The sequence below is a fragment of the Trichosurus vulpecula genome, chromosome 9 (assembly GCF_011100635.1).
Source record: "Trichosurus vulpecula isolate mTriVul1 chromosome 9, mTriVul1.pri, whole genome shotgun sequence".
Taxonomy (NCBI): Eukaryota; Metazoa; Chordata; class Mammalia; order Diprotodontia; family Phalangeridae; genus Trichosurus; species Trichosurus vulpecula.
Window position 1 is genome coordinate 2,335,908 of NC_050581.1, and position 14,957 is coordinate 2,350,864.

Consider the following 14,957-nt stretch of genomic DNA (forward strand, 5'->3'; position numbering starts at 1 on the left):
ATCTTTGTGACCTTGGGCAAATTTCTTAACCTCTCTTGGCCTCAGTCCCCTTATTTGTAAAATGAAGGGGTTGGATTAGATGTCCTTTGAGAATCTCCTCCACTTCTAGATCCACAAGCCTCTGCAACAGCCTAAAAATAGGTGGTTAAACAAGGTGACCTCTTGAAGGTTCTTTTAACCTTGTGAATCTGTGATCTTGATAGTTCAGAAATGGCTTTTTACGAAGCATTTGAGTGACAGTCGATGTTGATAGACTAACTTGTCTTGTCATTCTCAGGCACAAGTTCAGAAAACTAAAGACTTGCTCAACAATGTGGCCTCGGATGAAGCAAACTTAGAAGCCAAAATTGAAAAAAGAAAATTAGAACTTGAAAGAAACCGAAAGCGCCTACAGACTCTGCAGAGTGTCAGGTACCTACTGGGGAGTGCAAGTCTGAAATGATAAAGCAGCAAAAGACTAAGGGAATAGAATGAAATGGGGAGATGCTCGCTGCCCAAGAAGTAGTTCAAGTTCAAGGTCTACAAACTAGACTTCAGTTACACATTGAAGCTATCCACTGAAGCAGACAGCTAAACTCAGTTTTGTTTGCTGCTTTCAAAATTTCTAGAACATTCTTAACTCTGGAGTTTGAGCTTTTGAAAATTTTTGGAATGCAGAGTAAGTAAATCCAGATGGTAGTGGTTACACAAGACTGGATTACATCAGACCAGACCCTTATAGCAAATCACATGGAAGTATGTTTTGAATTGATTTCTCCCTTTTCAGACCAGTAGTTAATCTCCATCCTGGTTTTCCTACTGGAAAAACTAACCTTGTCTTGATCATGTTGATGAATGCAACATTGAGTATGAATTGCTAATTCTTGTGCCTGTGACCTTTCAAACCTATGGATTCTTAAAAATAGGTTCTTCATATATCTTTGCAGTTTTCTTCTTTCTTCTGCTTTTAAAAAAATATTTTGTTCTCTCTCTCTCCCCTCCCCTCCCCCTCCTCTTTGCTTTTTCCCATAGTCCTTCCATTCTCTGCATAGCTACATTCTGTCTTCCCCTTTCCTTCCCCCCGCTTCTCCTTTCCTTCCTTGCTAGTATAACTTCCCCGATATTAACTCATTTGAAATTTTACCTAATGTCAAAATGTGTCTTGTCTTCTGTGGAATTGCAGCAGCAGGGAAAATTAAGATATAATTGCAGGTAACAATATAAGTTTTTACCCTGGATGAAGGATCATTGTTACTTCTACTTTTAGAACAGTATTCTCTGAATGTTTGTTCTCTCTACTTTAAAAAATATTCTGGAAAAAAATCATTCTGTATATTTTGTTTTTTAAGCACTTTTTTGGGAGGTAGGGAGCAGAAATCTATCTCTGAATTATCTCTAAATTGCTTTAGGCTAGGAAGTTATAAATCACTTTTATATTTATCTGACTTTTTTTTTTAAAGAGTAGAACTCTTCCCTTAGGATCCCTAATAAGAGTAAATAAATAGGAAATTAATTGAGAAGGCCAATTGAAACATCTTTGTACATAGGGGCAGTTTTTCACCAGAATCACCAATTCTAAGAGTTCGAAAGGCCTTAGAGGCCATCTAGTCTAAGAATCTTCTCTCCAACATACCCAACAAGTGGTCAGCTATCATTTTCTTTCTTTTAAAAAGATTTTTCCAGTTACACGTAAAAACAATTTTTAACTTTCATTTTTTACAATTTTGAATTCCAAATTCTCTCCCACTCTCTCTTCTCTCCCCCCTCATTGAGAAGGCTAGCAATTTGATAAAGGTTACACATGTGCAGTCATGTAAAACATATTTCCATATTAGTCATGTTGTGAAAGAAAATACTGACCAAAACCAAAACTAAAATAAAGTAAAAAAAAAAACCAAATATGTTTTGATCTGCTTTCAGATTCCATCAGTTCTTTTTCTGGAGGTGGATAGCATTTTTTACCTTAGGTCCTTCAGAATCCTCGTGGATCTTTGTATTGATGAGAATAGCTAAGTTATTCACAGTTCATCCTCAGTTGAGTATTGTACAGTATTGCTGTTGCTATTCTCCTGGTTCTGCTCACTTCACTTTACATTAGTTCATGTAAATCTTTCCAGGTTTTTCTGAAAGCATCCTGCTCATCATTTCTTGTAGCACAGTAAAATTCCATTACAATCCTATATCACAACTTGTTCAGCCATTCCCCAATTTATGGGTATCCCCTCAATTTCTAATTCTTTGCTACCACAAAAGACCAGCATTTTCTTAAAGACCTCTGATGAGGAGGAATCCACTATAGTCATCCAAGGGCAGCCTATCCCTTTTTTGGGTAGCTCCAAGCATCAGGAAATTTTTTCCTTTTATCGAGCCAAAATCTGCTGCTTAAACTTCTATCCATGACTCTGAGATCTGTCTTCTAGGGCTAAACAGATCAACTCTAATCAGGCTTCTATGGGATAGTCTTTCAGATAATTAAAGATAGTTATCGTGTCCCCTATAAACTCTTTCTTCTAAAAACTTAAACTTACCTAATTCCTTCATACTGTGTCCCACATAATCTTGAAACCCTTCACGACCCTGGTCACTCTTCATCAGACACTCTTGCAACAGTGAGGCAATAATAACAATGCAGATGATAACTGTCGTAATGCCTACGTAGTTCTATATCGCAAAGTATACGAGATTCTTCACATAGAAGATAGAAGTAGACCATTTATTCAGACACCAGAGAACCATATTCCATAACCAAATGCTCCACTCCCGCAGTCAGTCAGTCCACTTCATCATAACAGCAAGGAACCCAAAACATTCAGTACAGAATATCACAACATGGAGCCTGGCCATCCCAAAACCTCTCCGCCGGGGTCTTCCCAAAACAAACTCACAGTACAGCTAAGTCAGCTTGTTCAGTTCTAACCAACATGAGGGCAGCCATTAGCAGCCACCAGCAGCCGTAACATCTTTCTCTCTCTCAGCATTTTCTGTATCATAACTTCCTTTTCCTGTCAGGAGGCTCCTCCCACCACATAACTTGGGCTTTACTGTGATGTAAGCAGGTCACATGACCTATGAATGGATGGGAAAGATCTTCAACTCTAATTGCTACTACATTCGACCCCAAGATCTTTCTTATCCATTATATAGGGCAATGGGAATTTTGGGATAACTGTGCTCTGGTTTGTCAATGTTCTTCCTAAATGTGGTGCCAAGAACTACACACAATTCTAGTGTGGTCTGAGCAGGACATTGCATAATAGGTGTGATCACCCCCTTTGTGAAACAAAAATTGCAACTGATTTTGGGGTAACTGTTGAATATATTGAGTTTGCAGTCTATTAAATCCCCAGGTTCTTTGCACAAGTTCTAGCCCCATTACCCTATAATGTATATGTGAAGTTGATTTTTTAAAACCCAAGTTCAGGATATTAAATTTTGAGAGATAACATGGTAAAGCAAAAGAGGGCTGGATCTGGGGTCAGAGAACCTGGTTCAAATTCCAGATTGGCTTTTTGGACAAAGTGCCAAACCTCCAGGGGCCTTGGCTTCTTCTTCTAAAATGAGGGGGTTGAATAGATGACCGCTGAGATCCCTTCCAGCTCCAAATCTGTGCTCACTATTAAATTTCATTTTGTTAGATTGAGTCTATGGAGGCCCAGCCTGTAGAGCTCTTTTGGGCTCTCAGTTTTGTCATTGCGTGATGGCATCCCCCGTATTAGCCATCCTTCTCTGTTTGCTATTGGCAATTCAGTTTTTCTTGCCATCTCTTTCATATGTCAAAGTAAGCTATTATTATATAGTATGTTGCTTATATATTTGTGTATTTATATAATATGCTAATATACTTATTATATTGAAGAGAGCAAAAGATCTTTCATTTGCATTTTCTTTGGCTTCTGTAGACCAGCCTTTATGGATGAATATGAGAAGATTGAGGAGGAATTGCAGAAGCAGTACGACATTTACCTGGAAAAATTTCGGAATCTGGCCTACCTAGAACAGCAACTTGAGGATCATCATAGGATGGAGCAAGAGAGGTTTGAGGTAAGTGATCATAATTTTTACATGATATTCTATTTTTTTAGTACACGATTTTATTCTTACTGACATAACACATTCTAACTGTCGTCAGTTGTTTTATGTGTATGTCTTTTTTTCTTCCTAGTTAGGTCAAGGACCATATTTTTCTAATTTTTTAGTTTCTCCTCTCTAGTAATGTGATGATGATAATGTAGGCTGGGCTTCCAGGTTTGCTTTATTCTGGACTTCAAGACCAGGGGTCTTACCACTTACACCAAACCCCACACTATATTGTTGCTATAGAGAAATGTTGACTGTTTCTGTGGATTTATTGTGTATCTTGCTACTTTACTGAAGCTATTAATTAATCTCATTTAGCTTCTTTGCTGATTCTCTGGAGTTTTCTAAGTAAACTATTATGTCATCTGCAAACAGGGATAGTTACGTCTCCTCTTTGACAATATTTATACCTTTGATTTTTCTCTTATTACCATCACTAGCATTTCTAGAACTGTGCCAAATTAAATTTTATAATAGGGCCATTCTTATGCTTATCCTGCTGTCCTGCCTAATTGAGGCCCGCAGCAATCATTTTGTACACTTCTCAACATGACTTTACTCACTCTGTAATTTGTCATTGTTTTTCCTTTGGCCTTTGGATCACCTTAGTGTCATAAATTTGCTGGGAACAGTCATTTTTATCTAAATAATGATTTAACCTGGAGAAAACTAAGAGGTGACTCACGTGCACATAATCATAATCATAATCATAATCATATTAACTCACCTTCATATAAAGTTTGCAAAGATGCTCTGTATATATTATCTCATTTTGATCCACATGGCATCCCCAGAGGTAGGTGATCTTCTCCCCATTTCATAGATGAGGAACCTGAGGTTCAGAGAAGCTAAGTGATGGGGCCAGGAACTTTAACTATGTGCTGGAGGGAGGAGTAGAGTCCAAGAATTTTTGGCTTCAAGTCCAGTGTATCATCCTCTATAACATGCTGTCTCTGTTTTTAGTCTTTGCTAAGAGCTAAGCAAGAAGACGTGTTTAAGCTGTAGCAGGAGGGACTTAGGGTTAGGGTGCCTAGAAAAGCTTCTTAACCCCTAAACGTTAGCAATAATACCACTTAATCTGTATACCACTGTATAATTTGCAAAGAGCTTTTACAAAAAATTGTCCCCTCATTTGACTTTCAAAACCACTCAATGGAAGAACTTGGTATGTTCATTTTGAAAATGGGAAAAGGCTCCTTTTGGGATATACTTTATCCTCAACTGAGTTAATTAATTGAAATTCAATGAGAAAATGACACCAGTCATTGTTATTGGAGTGATTTTCCTCAACCTTGAATCAGTAGAAGAGAAAAGAGTAGTATTTCACTTTACTGCTTTTCATTCAATGCAGTCTCAAGTCCCCCAAATATCAGGATAAGTGTTTTTCCCCCTCAATTTGCCTTTTATTCTAAAAAATAAACCTTAATAATATCTTGCTGAATGATAAATATTACTTTTGTGTCTCTTTGTGACTGTGTGGTATAATTTAATCAGCCTGGAGAAATGAGTATCTGCAGTGGATTAGATTACATCCAAATCCTAGGCCTGAATCTTTCCTCCCTGCCTTGATCAAAGCCTAAGAACCACTAGAAGGCTTAAGTAATGTCATTGGAAGACCTAAGGCATATGTACTAGGGAGAGGAAACCAAAGAAAAAGAAAGCATGTTTAATGAAGAGGTTATGAGGAATTGGAAAATGAGAGAAAAACAGGTTCTGTAAAAATATACTTTTCTTGATTAGTGACTTAGGCAACTTTTATCTTTATTTACAGTTAAGTTATTTTGCTCTCACTGTTTAGCAGCGACAAAAAAGACATCAAAAATCAAGAGAAAGACTAAAGAGGAGAAAAAGGGAAAAGCCTCCAGTACTACTTAGTATGGCCCAGGCTATTGATTGCCTCCTCTGCCTTGAGTGAAGACATTTCATTTCATCTAGATAGATTGTTGAATTTTGATAGTCTTTAGTTCCTTAGCATTGGTCTCTATTAAACCTGATCCCTCTAATCATATTTATGCAAACCTAGAGTAAATCTTAATTGTATTTGTGTCCCATGTAGTGTCTAATAATAGAGAATCATGCATAATAAGGACTCAATAAATGTTTGTGGTGCTACGTATCTTCCAAAGTACCCGTGAACAGTTCTCTGTCACTACTTAGATCTTTGGTTTCTCCCTCCATATTTTTCTCCTCAGAGCCTTCTCACCCTCCTCCTGGCCCTGCTTTAATACCTAATTCCTCAACGTTTCCCATTTGGTTTGTATAAAACGGAGAATATGAAAATCTATCTTTCATTGTCTCTTGATAATAGCTTCTTCATTTTTCTTCAGTGAAGCTCTGATTTCATTCATGTGGGTATTCCCTTCATGCTTATCACAGCTAATTTATACTGTATCTAATTTTATCCATCTTCTCCCAAAAATCCTTCACAGAAATCTACTCAGCCTGCTGGAGGTCTTCATCTAACTCAATTCTCAACATATGACCAATCTACCTCCTTTCCGATTATGTTTCCTTGGTGGTATCCCTTATACCACTTCTTGCCTACAGATTATCATTGGTAATATGTTGCAACATACTTGTACCTAGCGTGTATCTTTCTATTTACTTTTAGGTTACATAGAACTTGGATTTTAATGAGTTAGTAGTGTTCTAAGATTCACAGGCATATGGAATTTCTAAGAGAACATTATTGTTAAGAAGATGGGCTTTTGTGATGGAGACCATGGTGAGAACATTAAAAATTATTAGGCAGTTTCCCAAATGCATTCCAGCTTCCTTCCTTCCTCTTTGTCAGTTCTGAGCCCAACTCATTGCCTATCTGCATTGCCTTCCTCAAATATATGTACTGCTCTACTAACCATTGGATTGGGCTTCCACTTGTATAGCCCAGAAAATAGATATTTTAGTTTTTTAGTTTGTACTGTAAGCTGATTTCTTTTGACTAATCACGGATCCTATTGGGAAGCTTCTTTAATGCTCTGGAGTTTGATACAATCAGCATGATATCATCTACAAGCAGAAGCACATGGAAGATTTCATCATCCTTAAAGAATTTCCTTTCCATTTGGACTCAAGGCACCATAACAGTGACAAATACCTTGGGCAAGCATACACCTCCCTGTTTTATATCTTGCTTTTGATGTTGATTCAGCTCCAACAAACATTTGTCAAGTACCTACTGCAAGGCACTGTACTAGGGGCTAGGGGTATGAAAACCAAAATGAAGAACAGTCCCTGCCATCAAGGAGTTTACATTTTATTGGGGGAGGGGGAATACTCCATGCTCTCAGATAAATAAATACAAGATAGTTTCAGGAGGAAAGGAGCAATGACACCTAGAAGGAGCAAGGAAAACTTCTTGTGGAAAGTGTCAACTTAGCTGAACTTTGATGGAAGCTAAGAATTTTGAGAGGCAGAATTGAAGTGGGAGTACGTGGAACAACGCAGCCTATGTGAGAACATAGTGGCTGGAGATGGAATGTGGAGTTTGGGGAATAGTTAATAAACCAATCTGGTGAGAATAAGAAGTAAGTCTGGAACATGAGGTGGTAGCCAAACTGTGGAAGGCCCAAGATTCCAGGCTGAGGGAGTTCGTATTTTATGCTAGAGACCACAGAGAACCACTGAAGCTTTTTGTTTTGTTTCATTTTTATTATGGAAGTGATGTGCATGTTCGGAAATTAATTTGGTAGCTACATAGAGAATGGATCAATAATTACGGGGCCAGTAAACAGGGTTACCCTGGTTGCATTTATCCAGGAATCTGTCGTTAACATTCACAAAAGGCCCCTTGTAGGAAGGTCTTTTTTAAGGCTACCTTTTGCTAATATTGAGTCAAATGCTTTTTTTTTATTATCAACAAACAAAAGCACAGTGAGACTGTATATGGTCTGCACCTTTCAGTCAGGTGTGTTACTCTAAAGATGTGGTCTTCTGCAAAAAAAATCATTTACAAAAGTTTATGTATTTTCTTCACATATTTTCACCAAGATATCCTTGAAAGGAATATAGCTCATAAAGATATTATAAAGATAAGAAAGTGGGTAATTAGTTGAATAGTTTTTGATGTCCTTGTGGTCACCTTTTTCCCCTGTAGTAATAGCTTTGATGTTTTCAATTCTTTTGGCGTCTTTCTCTCCCTAAGAAATGATCCTTTAATGCCTTCGAGATTGCATCATTCCATGCGTGTAGTTTCTTAGTTTGCGCTTGGTCTTCCCAGCTTGGTGGTCTTAGGTACCCATTCTGGTTCCTTATGGAACACATCAGGGGCTGAGCTGTGAGAGTCCAGATAGAATCGTTCTTCTGTCACTGATGATGAAAACTCAGTTTAATTTAATAAGCATTTTAAAGTACCTACTAAGTGCCAGGTACTGAGGATACAAAGATAAAAAAGGAAGAGTCCCTTCCCACAAGGAGCTTACATTCTACTGGGGGAAACAACACGGACACAAATAAGTAAACACTTTGTGCAAAGTAATTCCAGGCATCTAGGGAAGGTGAGCCTTGGAAAGCCTTGGAAAGATCCCCAGACTTGGAGGTGGGAAAAGAGACAACCTTTATAAAGCTATGTGGAGGTGGGCGGTGGAGAACTAGGAAGTAGGCCAGTTTTGTTGGAACAGAGTAGAAGGGTACTCCCTTGATATGAAATCAATCTGGAAAGATAGATTGGAGCTGGATTCTGAAAGATTTTAATTCCAAAAAAAAGAAGTCTGTATTTTTCCTCAGGGAAGTAGGGAGCCACTGAAGCCTCTTGAGCAGGGAAACGACGTGGATATTCCTATACTTTAGAAATATCAATTTGGCAGCTGTTTGGAGAAGGGACAGACCAGAGGCCTGGTTCTTCCTATGGTAGGAGCCTACTGCAACCATCCAGACAAGAGGCAAACTAGGATTGAGACTGTATGTGTTGAGAGAGAAAGCAATAGATACAAGAGATATTGTGGAGACAAAATCAGTGATTCTCAGCTAATTAGATGTGAGGGTTGAGGGAGAGAGAAGAGTCAAGGATGATGACTCCAAAATGCCAATCTGAGTGTTTGGAAGGATAGTGGTTCCATCAGCAGAGGTGGAGAAGTTTTGAGAATTGATAGGTTTTGGAGAAAATATGTTAGAAATTTTTGCAGGTGATACAATCATTTTCTTAGAGAACCCTAGAGAATCAACTAAAATGACTTCAAACAGCCAATAACTTAAGCAAAGTTGTAGGAAATAAATCATCAATTTTTTTTATATTATCAGCAAAATGAAACAGCAAGAAATAGGAGAAAGTCCAAAATAACTATGCGATATATAAAATATTTTGACTTCTTCTTGCTAAGATACATGTAGGAACTATGTGAATACAAATAAAAAGCATTCTTTATAAAACAAAGATCTAAATATTTGGAGAAGTACTAATTTCCCCTGGATCGGCAGAGCCAACATAATAAAAATGACAATCCTACCTAAATTAATTTACTTATTCAGTGCCATATCAGTCAAACTACCAAAGGATTACTTTTTAGTCTTGGAAAAAATAATGAAATTCATTTGGAGGAAAAAAGGTGAAGAAATCTCAAAGGAAATAATGAAAAAAAGAGGGGAAGAGGGGGGCTAGCGTACAAGAGCTCAAATTAGACTACATAGCAGTAATTATTGAAACTATTTGGTGTTGGTTAAAACATAGAGGGGAAGATACAGAGGTCAACCAGTGGAACAGATTATGTACACAAAATACAGAAGCAAACATAGTAGTATACATAGTGTTTGATAAACCCAAAGGCCTCCAACTATTGAGGAAAGGACACACTATTTAAAAAAAGTACTGGGAAAACTAGAAAAAGGTCTAATAGAAATTGTATATAGACTAACTGTCAAGATAAGTTTTAAGTAAATACATGACATATATAAAAAGTCCTATCATAAACAAATTAAAGGAGCAAGGAAGAGTATAAATTTCATAATAGATAAGGGAAGGAAAGCTTATGACTAAATAGGAGATAGAAAGGATCATAGATGATAAAATGGGCAATTTTGATTACATAAAATTAAAATTTTTGCACAAATGAAACTAATACAGTTAGAAATTAGAAGAAAAACATTTAACTAGGGAAAAAAATCTTTGCTGCAAGTTTTTTTTTTAAAAAAAGATGTAATATCCAAGATATATAAAGAATTGATTCAAATTTATTAGAAACATTTAACTAGGGAAAAAAATCTTTGCTGCAAGTTTTTTTTTTTAAAAGATGTAATATCCAAGATATATAAAGAATTGATTCAAATTTATTAGAACCATTCCTAAACAGACAAATGGTCAAAGGAAATAAATTGGAAATTTTCAAAGGAAAGAATCCAAGCTATCAACAAATTGTTCCAAATTGCTGATTAAGTACGCAAATTAAAGCAACTCTGAGGCACCACCTTAGGCTGATCAGATTGGCAAAGCCTTTTTTTTAAAGAAAGAAAAAAGAACAGAAAGAGAAGGTAGTCATTTTAAAAATAGACAAGAACAGAAAGGAAGCCAAAGATAATTACTGATAAGCAGGATAGCTTTGAAAGTTACATGTTGAATCTATTACATACTTAGAAAGAAAAGAAAGCACTATGTAATAGAGATCTGCGTTTTCTTGTACATTCCTCTTTTTCCTACTGTGTATACGGAAATGCTCATTTTATGTGGAATATGTGATAGGAGTTCCATTTTTGGACATGAGATGCCTAGGGTACATCTGTGTAGAGATAGATACCAGTAGACAGCGACACTGGACAGGAATTCGGGTAAAAGATTGCGCAAATATATAAGTTTGGGAGTTATTTGCATAGAATAAAGCCTTAGGAATTGATGAGGTCACTAAGGAGAATACCCAGAGAGAGAAGAGGTAAAGAGAGAGAGCCTTAGTGGCAGAAGAGAATGAAGCAGCAAAGGGTACTGAGAAATAGTGGTCACAAAAGTAAGGGAAGAGCTGAAAGGGTAGTGTCTAAGAAGCCAAGAGAACAGAAAGCATCTGGGAGGAGGGTGTAGTTGGTAGGGTCAAAAGCTGGAAAGAAGTCAAGTTGGAAAGGCCATTTGACTGAGCTGTTGAGGTAAAGCTTAGATAGGACAGTGTTGGTCAAATGGTGAGGTCATATTGCAATTCAGCAGATTAAGAAGAGAGTAGAGGGGTGAGGAAGTAGAAGCAACAAGGGAAGATGACCATGTTGAGGAGTTTGGCTGTGAAAGGGAGAAAAGATCTAGGTCAGTAACTTGAGAGGGCAGGGCTAGGAAAGGGTAAGGATGGGGATATCAAGACATCCAGGGGATAAGGAGATTGAAGATGACAGAAGGAATGATCAGGGTAAACTCCCAGAGGAAATGAGAGGGAGTGGGATCAGGCAGAGAGGCTAGCCTAGGCCAGGAGAAGGCCTTCCTCTTCATCATAGCAGAGGAGGAGAGACTGAGAAATGATGAAGAGGAGAGGGTCTGAGTAATGAAGGAGGGGGAGAGAAGAGGGAGCTCACAGTGTGTGTAGCCTCTGTTTTCTCCATTAATAACATGAGTCAAGGATGAGTCCTCTGCTGAGGAGAGAGGAAGTTTGGCTATGAATCTTTTTAGAGAGACTATGCCAACTGTCTCTTATTTGTTCTTGACAGTAACAGGCCTGAAGCATAACCATTCTTTATGTGTTTGTTTGGAGTAAATCACACCTTTTAAAGACATTTTATAGCTTTGAACTTAACCAATGCCAGCTAAGATGAGCCTTTCCACCTTGGAAACAGAACAGAAAGAGACTTGTGAATGAGCAGTGCACCTGTACCCCTTATACTTCTTACAGAACCTCCAAGTGGACAGCCAAGTAGTCAGCTTGTACCTTTACTTCAACTTTCTGCTTTGAATAGTTAAGGCTGATACCTCCTTCCTCTCCATTCTGCCTAGCTACACTGTCTTGACAGCTTTTGTGGATGAAATTATGGTGCATGAGACAGGATCCTGGACTTGGACCTAGGTTTAAGTTCCATCTCTGCCACTTACAGGTAGTAACCTGTGTGACCTTGGGCAACTCATCTAATCAATCTCTTTGGGCTAGTTTCCTCATGTATAAAATGAGAGAGTTCTATTAAAAAAGTCCTTAAGGACTTTTCCAGCTCCAAATTTATAATCTTATGAAATTGTGAGGTGAAGTAGGAATAGAAGAAATATCAATGAATCTAGATACTAAGGATACAAATATGAAAGTGAGATAATGCCTGCCCTTAGGAAGCTTACTTTCTACTTGTGTTCTACAGTGTGTTCACAGATAACTAAGTATAAGATATATACAAAATGCACAGTGATTTGAGGGTTAGAAGGGTGGCACCAACAACTGGGGGAATCAAGACAGGCCTCTTGAAGGGATATACAGGTTCCAGGAGGTAGAAGTGATGAGGAAGAGTATTCTAGGCATGGAATATCCCATCATGCTAAATTTTAATACTTGAAGGAGGTGAACTTAAGTGTACTTTTTTAGGGTTTGTGTTGTGTGTGTACATGTATATACACAAATAAATGCATTATCTAATTTAGGTTTTGGTCTCTTTGTAGGGCTCTTGACTTTAGTGGCTATCTTATTGATGGTGCATACATAAATATTAAAGAATAATACAAACCACTTTTTTTCATCCTTAACTGTTTTGATTCTTGTTTGTTATCTTCCTCTAGGAGGCTGAAAATACCTTACGTCTAATGCAAAATAAACTTAAGGAAGAAGAAAAGCGACTGCTCAAGAGTGGAAGTAAGGTTACCATCTTTAGATAGAACTGTTTACATTAGATGTTATCAGCAAGTCAGATAAACATGCATTTATTTAGTGCTTACTGTGTGACAGACTTTGTGCTAAGACCTGGGAATACAAATACAAGCAGAAAGAAAGACAGTCCCTGTCCTTAGGAAGCTAATGGGGAAAGACAACAAAGAAGTTGAAAAGTAGTAGGAGGTGGGAGGGATATGAAGGTAGCCATTCATGAGGCTTAGTAGAGAAAGTTCAGAGACTCAAGAGTACAGCCTGGAGGGCTGGCCTGAGGGTCCTTAAATTGGAGGTTCTGGGAGGAACCAGTCAATAAGGAAGAGAACATAAGGACCGAGGTTACCTTCACTGTGAGAAGTCCAAGAGTGAACTGAGTGACAAGGGACAAAGTAAAGATGCCCTTCACTACTACTACTACTGCTACTGGTACTACTACTGGTACTACTGGTACGACTACTACACCATATAGTACTAGGAAGCTATAGAAATGCTAATGTTAATACTTGTTATAGCAATAAGACAAGAAAAAGAAACTGAGGAAGTGAGCACAGACAAAGCAAAAACAGAATGATCGGTCTGTGCAGATGATGTGACGGTGTGCATAGGGAACCCGAGCAAATCAACTAAAAATTAATCAAAATGACCAGTGCCTTCAGCAGAGTTACAGGATGTAAAGTTAATCCACATGAATCATCGGCATTGCTGGGTATTACCAACAAAACCCAGTAAGAAGAAATAGAAAGAGAAATTCCATTCAGAATAACTAAGGGATATATAAGATACTTGAGAGTTTACCAGGGACTGTATCAGTCTACTACAAAGCATTTTTTGCCAAGATCAGTGTTCAACAAACATTAAGTGCTTACTTTATGCAATGCCCCATGTTAGAACTGCAGATACACAAATAAAGAATACATGGTCTCTATCCTCAAAGAGCTTATCATTTAGTAAGAGAAGTAAGACATGGTGAATCAATCATTAATTTATGAAATTATGAAATGGCATGTCCAGTTCTTATGGATTCTCACTGGGAAAGACCATGATGGCAGCAGATAACAGGGCTGTAATCATACTTTAATAATCACAGAGGGTATAGGGCCAAATAGCACAGAGACAAGCATTGAAAGGGGCGGGGACAGAGGATGGGATAGTGAAGGAAGGCAGGTAGAGTAAGGAAGAGGATGGGGAGGGGAGAGGCAGATTAGAACTGGGAGTACTTGACAGCATGGACCCGATGGAGATGAAAGAGGGCTCAGGGAAGAAGTTTGAGGTAAGTAACCCTGGCTAGTTCATTTCTTCTCTATCCTCTTTTGGTCTTATTTTACTCTTCTGAACAAAGAACTTAAAATGTGATCCCCATGCCTGCCATTTCTTCGAAAGTACTAAGTCATGCATGTGTTTGTATTCCTATAGAAAAATTATTTCAGTTTGAGAACTTTGCTGTCTTCATCACTTTTAACTCTAGACCACCTCAGGGATGGGCAACAGTTACGAAGATGTCTGTTGAGAAAGAATTCTGTTCATGATTCTTTCCAGACTAAATTTCTTAGTATTCTGTCTGCTTCCTTGTGTGTAGGGAGAGTCACTCTGCTGTGAATTAGGATGCTTCAGGCACCCTTTTGTGCCCTAACCCAGGAGGAGGCAATATCTTCTTTGCCACCCTATCCCTCAACACAAAACTCAGATATGTACCTCTGGGTGATAGTGGTGTTGACAGCCATTATAACTCAGGTCATTCATAGGCTGCAGGAATTCCTCTCTAGGGGAAAAAGCTGGCAAACTGTAGACAGTTGCTTATATCCTTCATGCCATAAATGTGGTTGAAGGGAGAAAAATCAGAGAACTTTAGATCTGAGGAGCCAGGAGGTGATCATGCCCAGCTCCCTGCCTTCCAGCAGGTGAATGGAACTCTATCACATGTTCTCACCTCTGCATTCTGAGAAGCTATAACACATGAAGACAGGGAGTCTTGAGTCATCCAAAGCTGCATCTCGTGTTCTCATAAGAAATATATTTCATCATTTGTGCAAACACTTCCTTACGGTATCACTTTTGCAGCTTATAAAATTAAAAATTTTCTTTTTGTAATTTGAATAGGGCCAGCAGATCTATTAAGGAACTATTCCGGTGCTGTGCTGGAAGTTAGTTACCTTGCACTTATAA

General features: G+C 38.0%; 1 protein-coding gene across 2 annotated transcripts in view; it reads left to right on the plus strand.

Annotated features, from left to right (window-relative positions):
* CLUAP1 (clusterin associated protein 1) overlaps window positions 1-14,957 on the plus strand; it is a 39,158-nt gene that overhangs the window by 15,469 nt on the left and 8,732 nt on the right. For both annotated transcript variants that reach the window (XM_036739143.1, XM_036739142.1), the window contains exons 7-9: window positions 278-411; window positions 3,879-4,020; window positions 12,710-12,782. In XM_036739143.1, coding sequence (XP_036595038.1) covers window positions 278-411; window positions 3,879-4,020; window positions 12,710-12,782 — 349 coding nt within the window. The remainder of the gene's footprint in view (window positions 1-277; window positions 412-3,878; window positions 4,021-12,709; window positions 12,783-14,957) is intronic.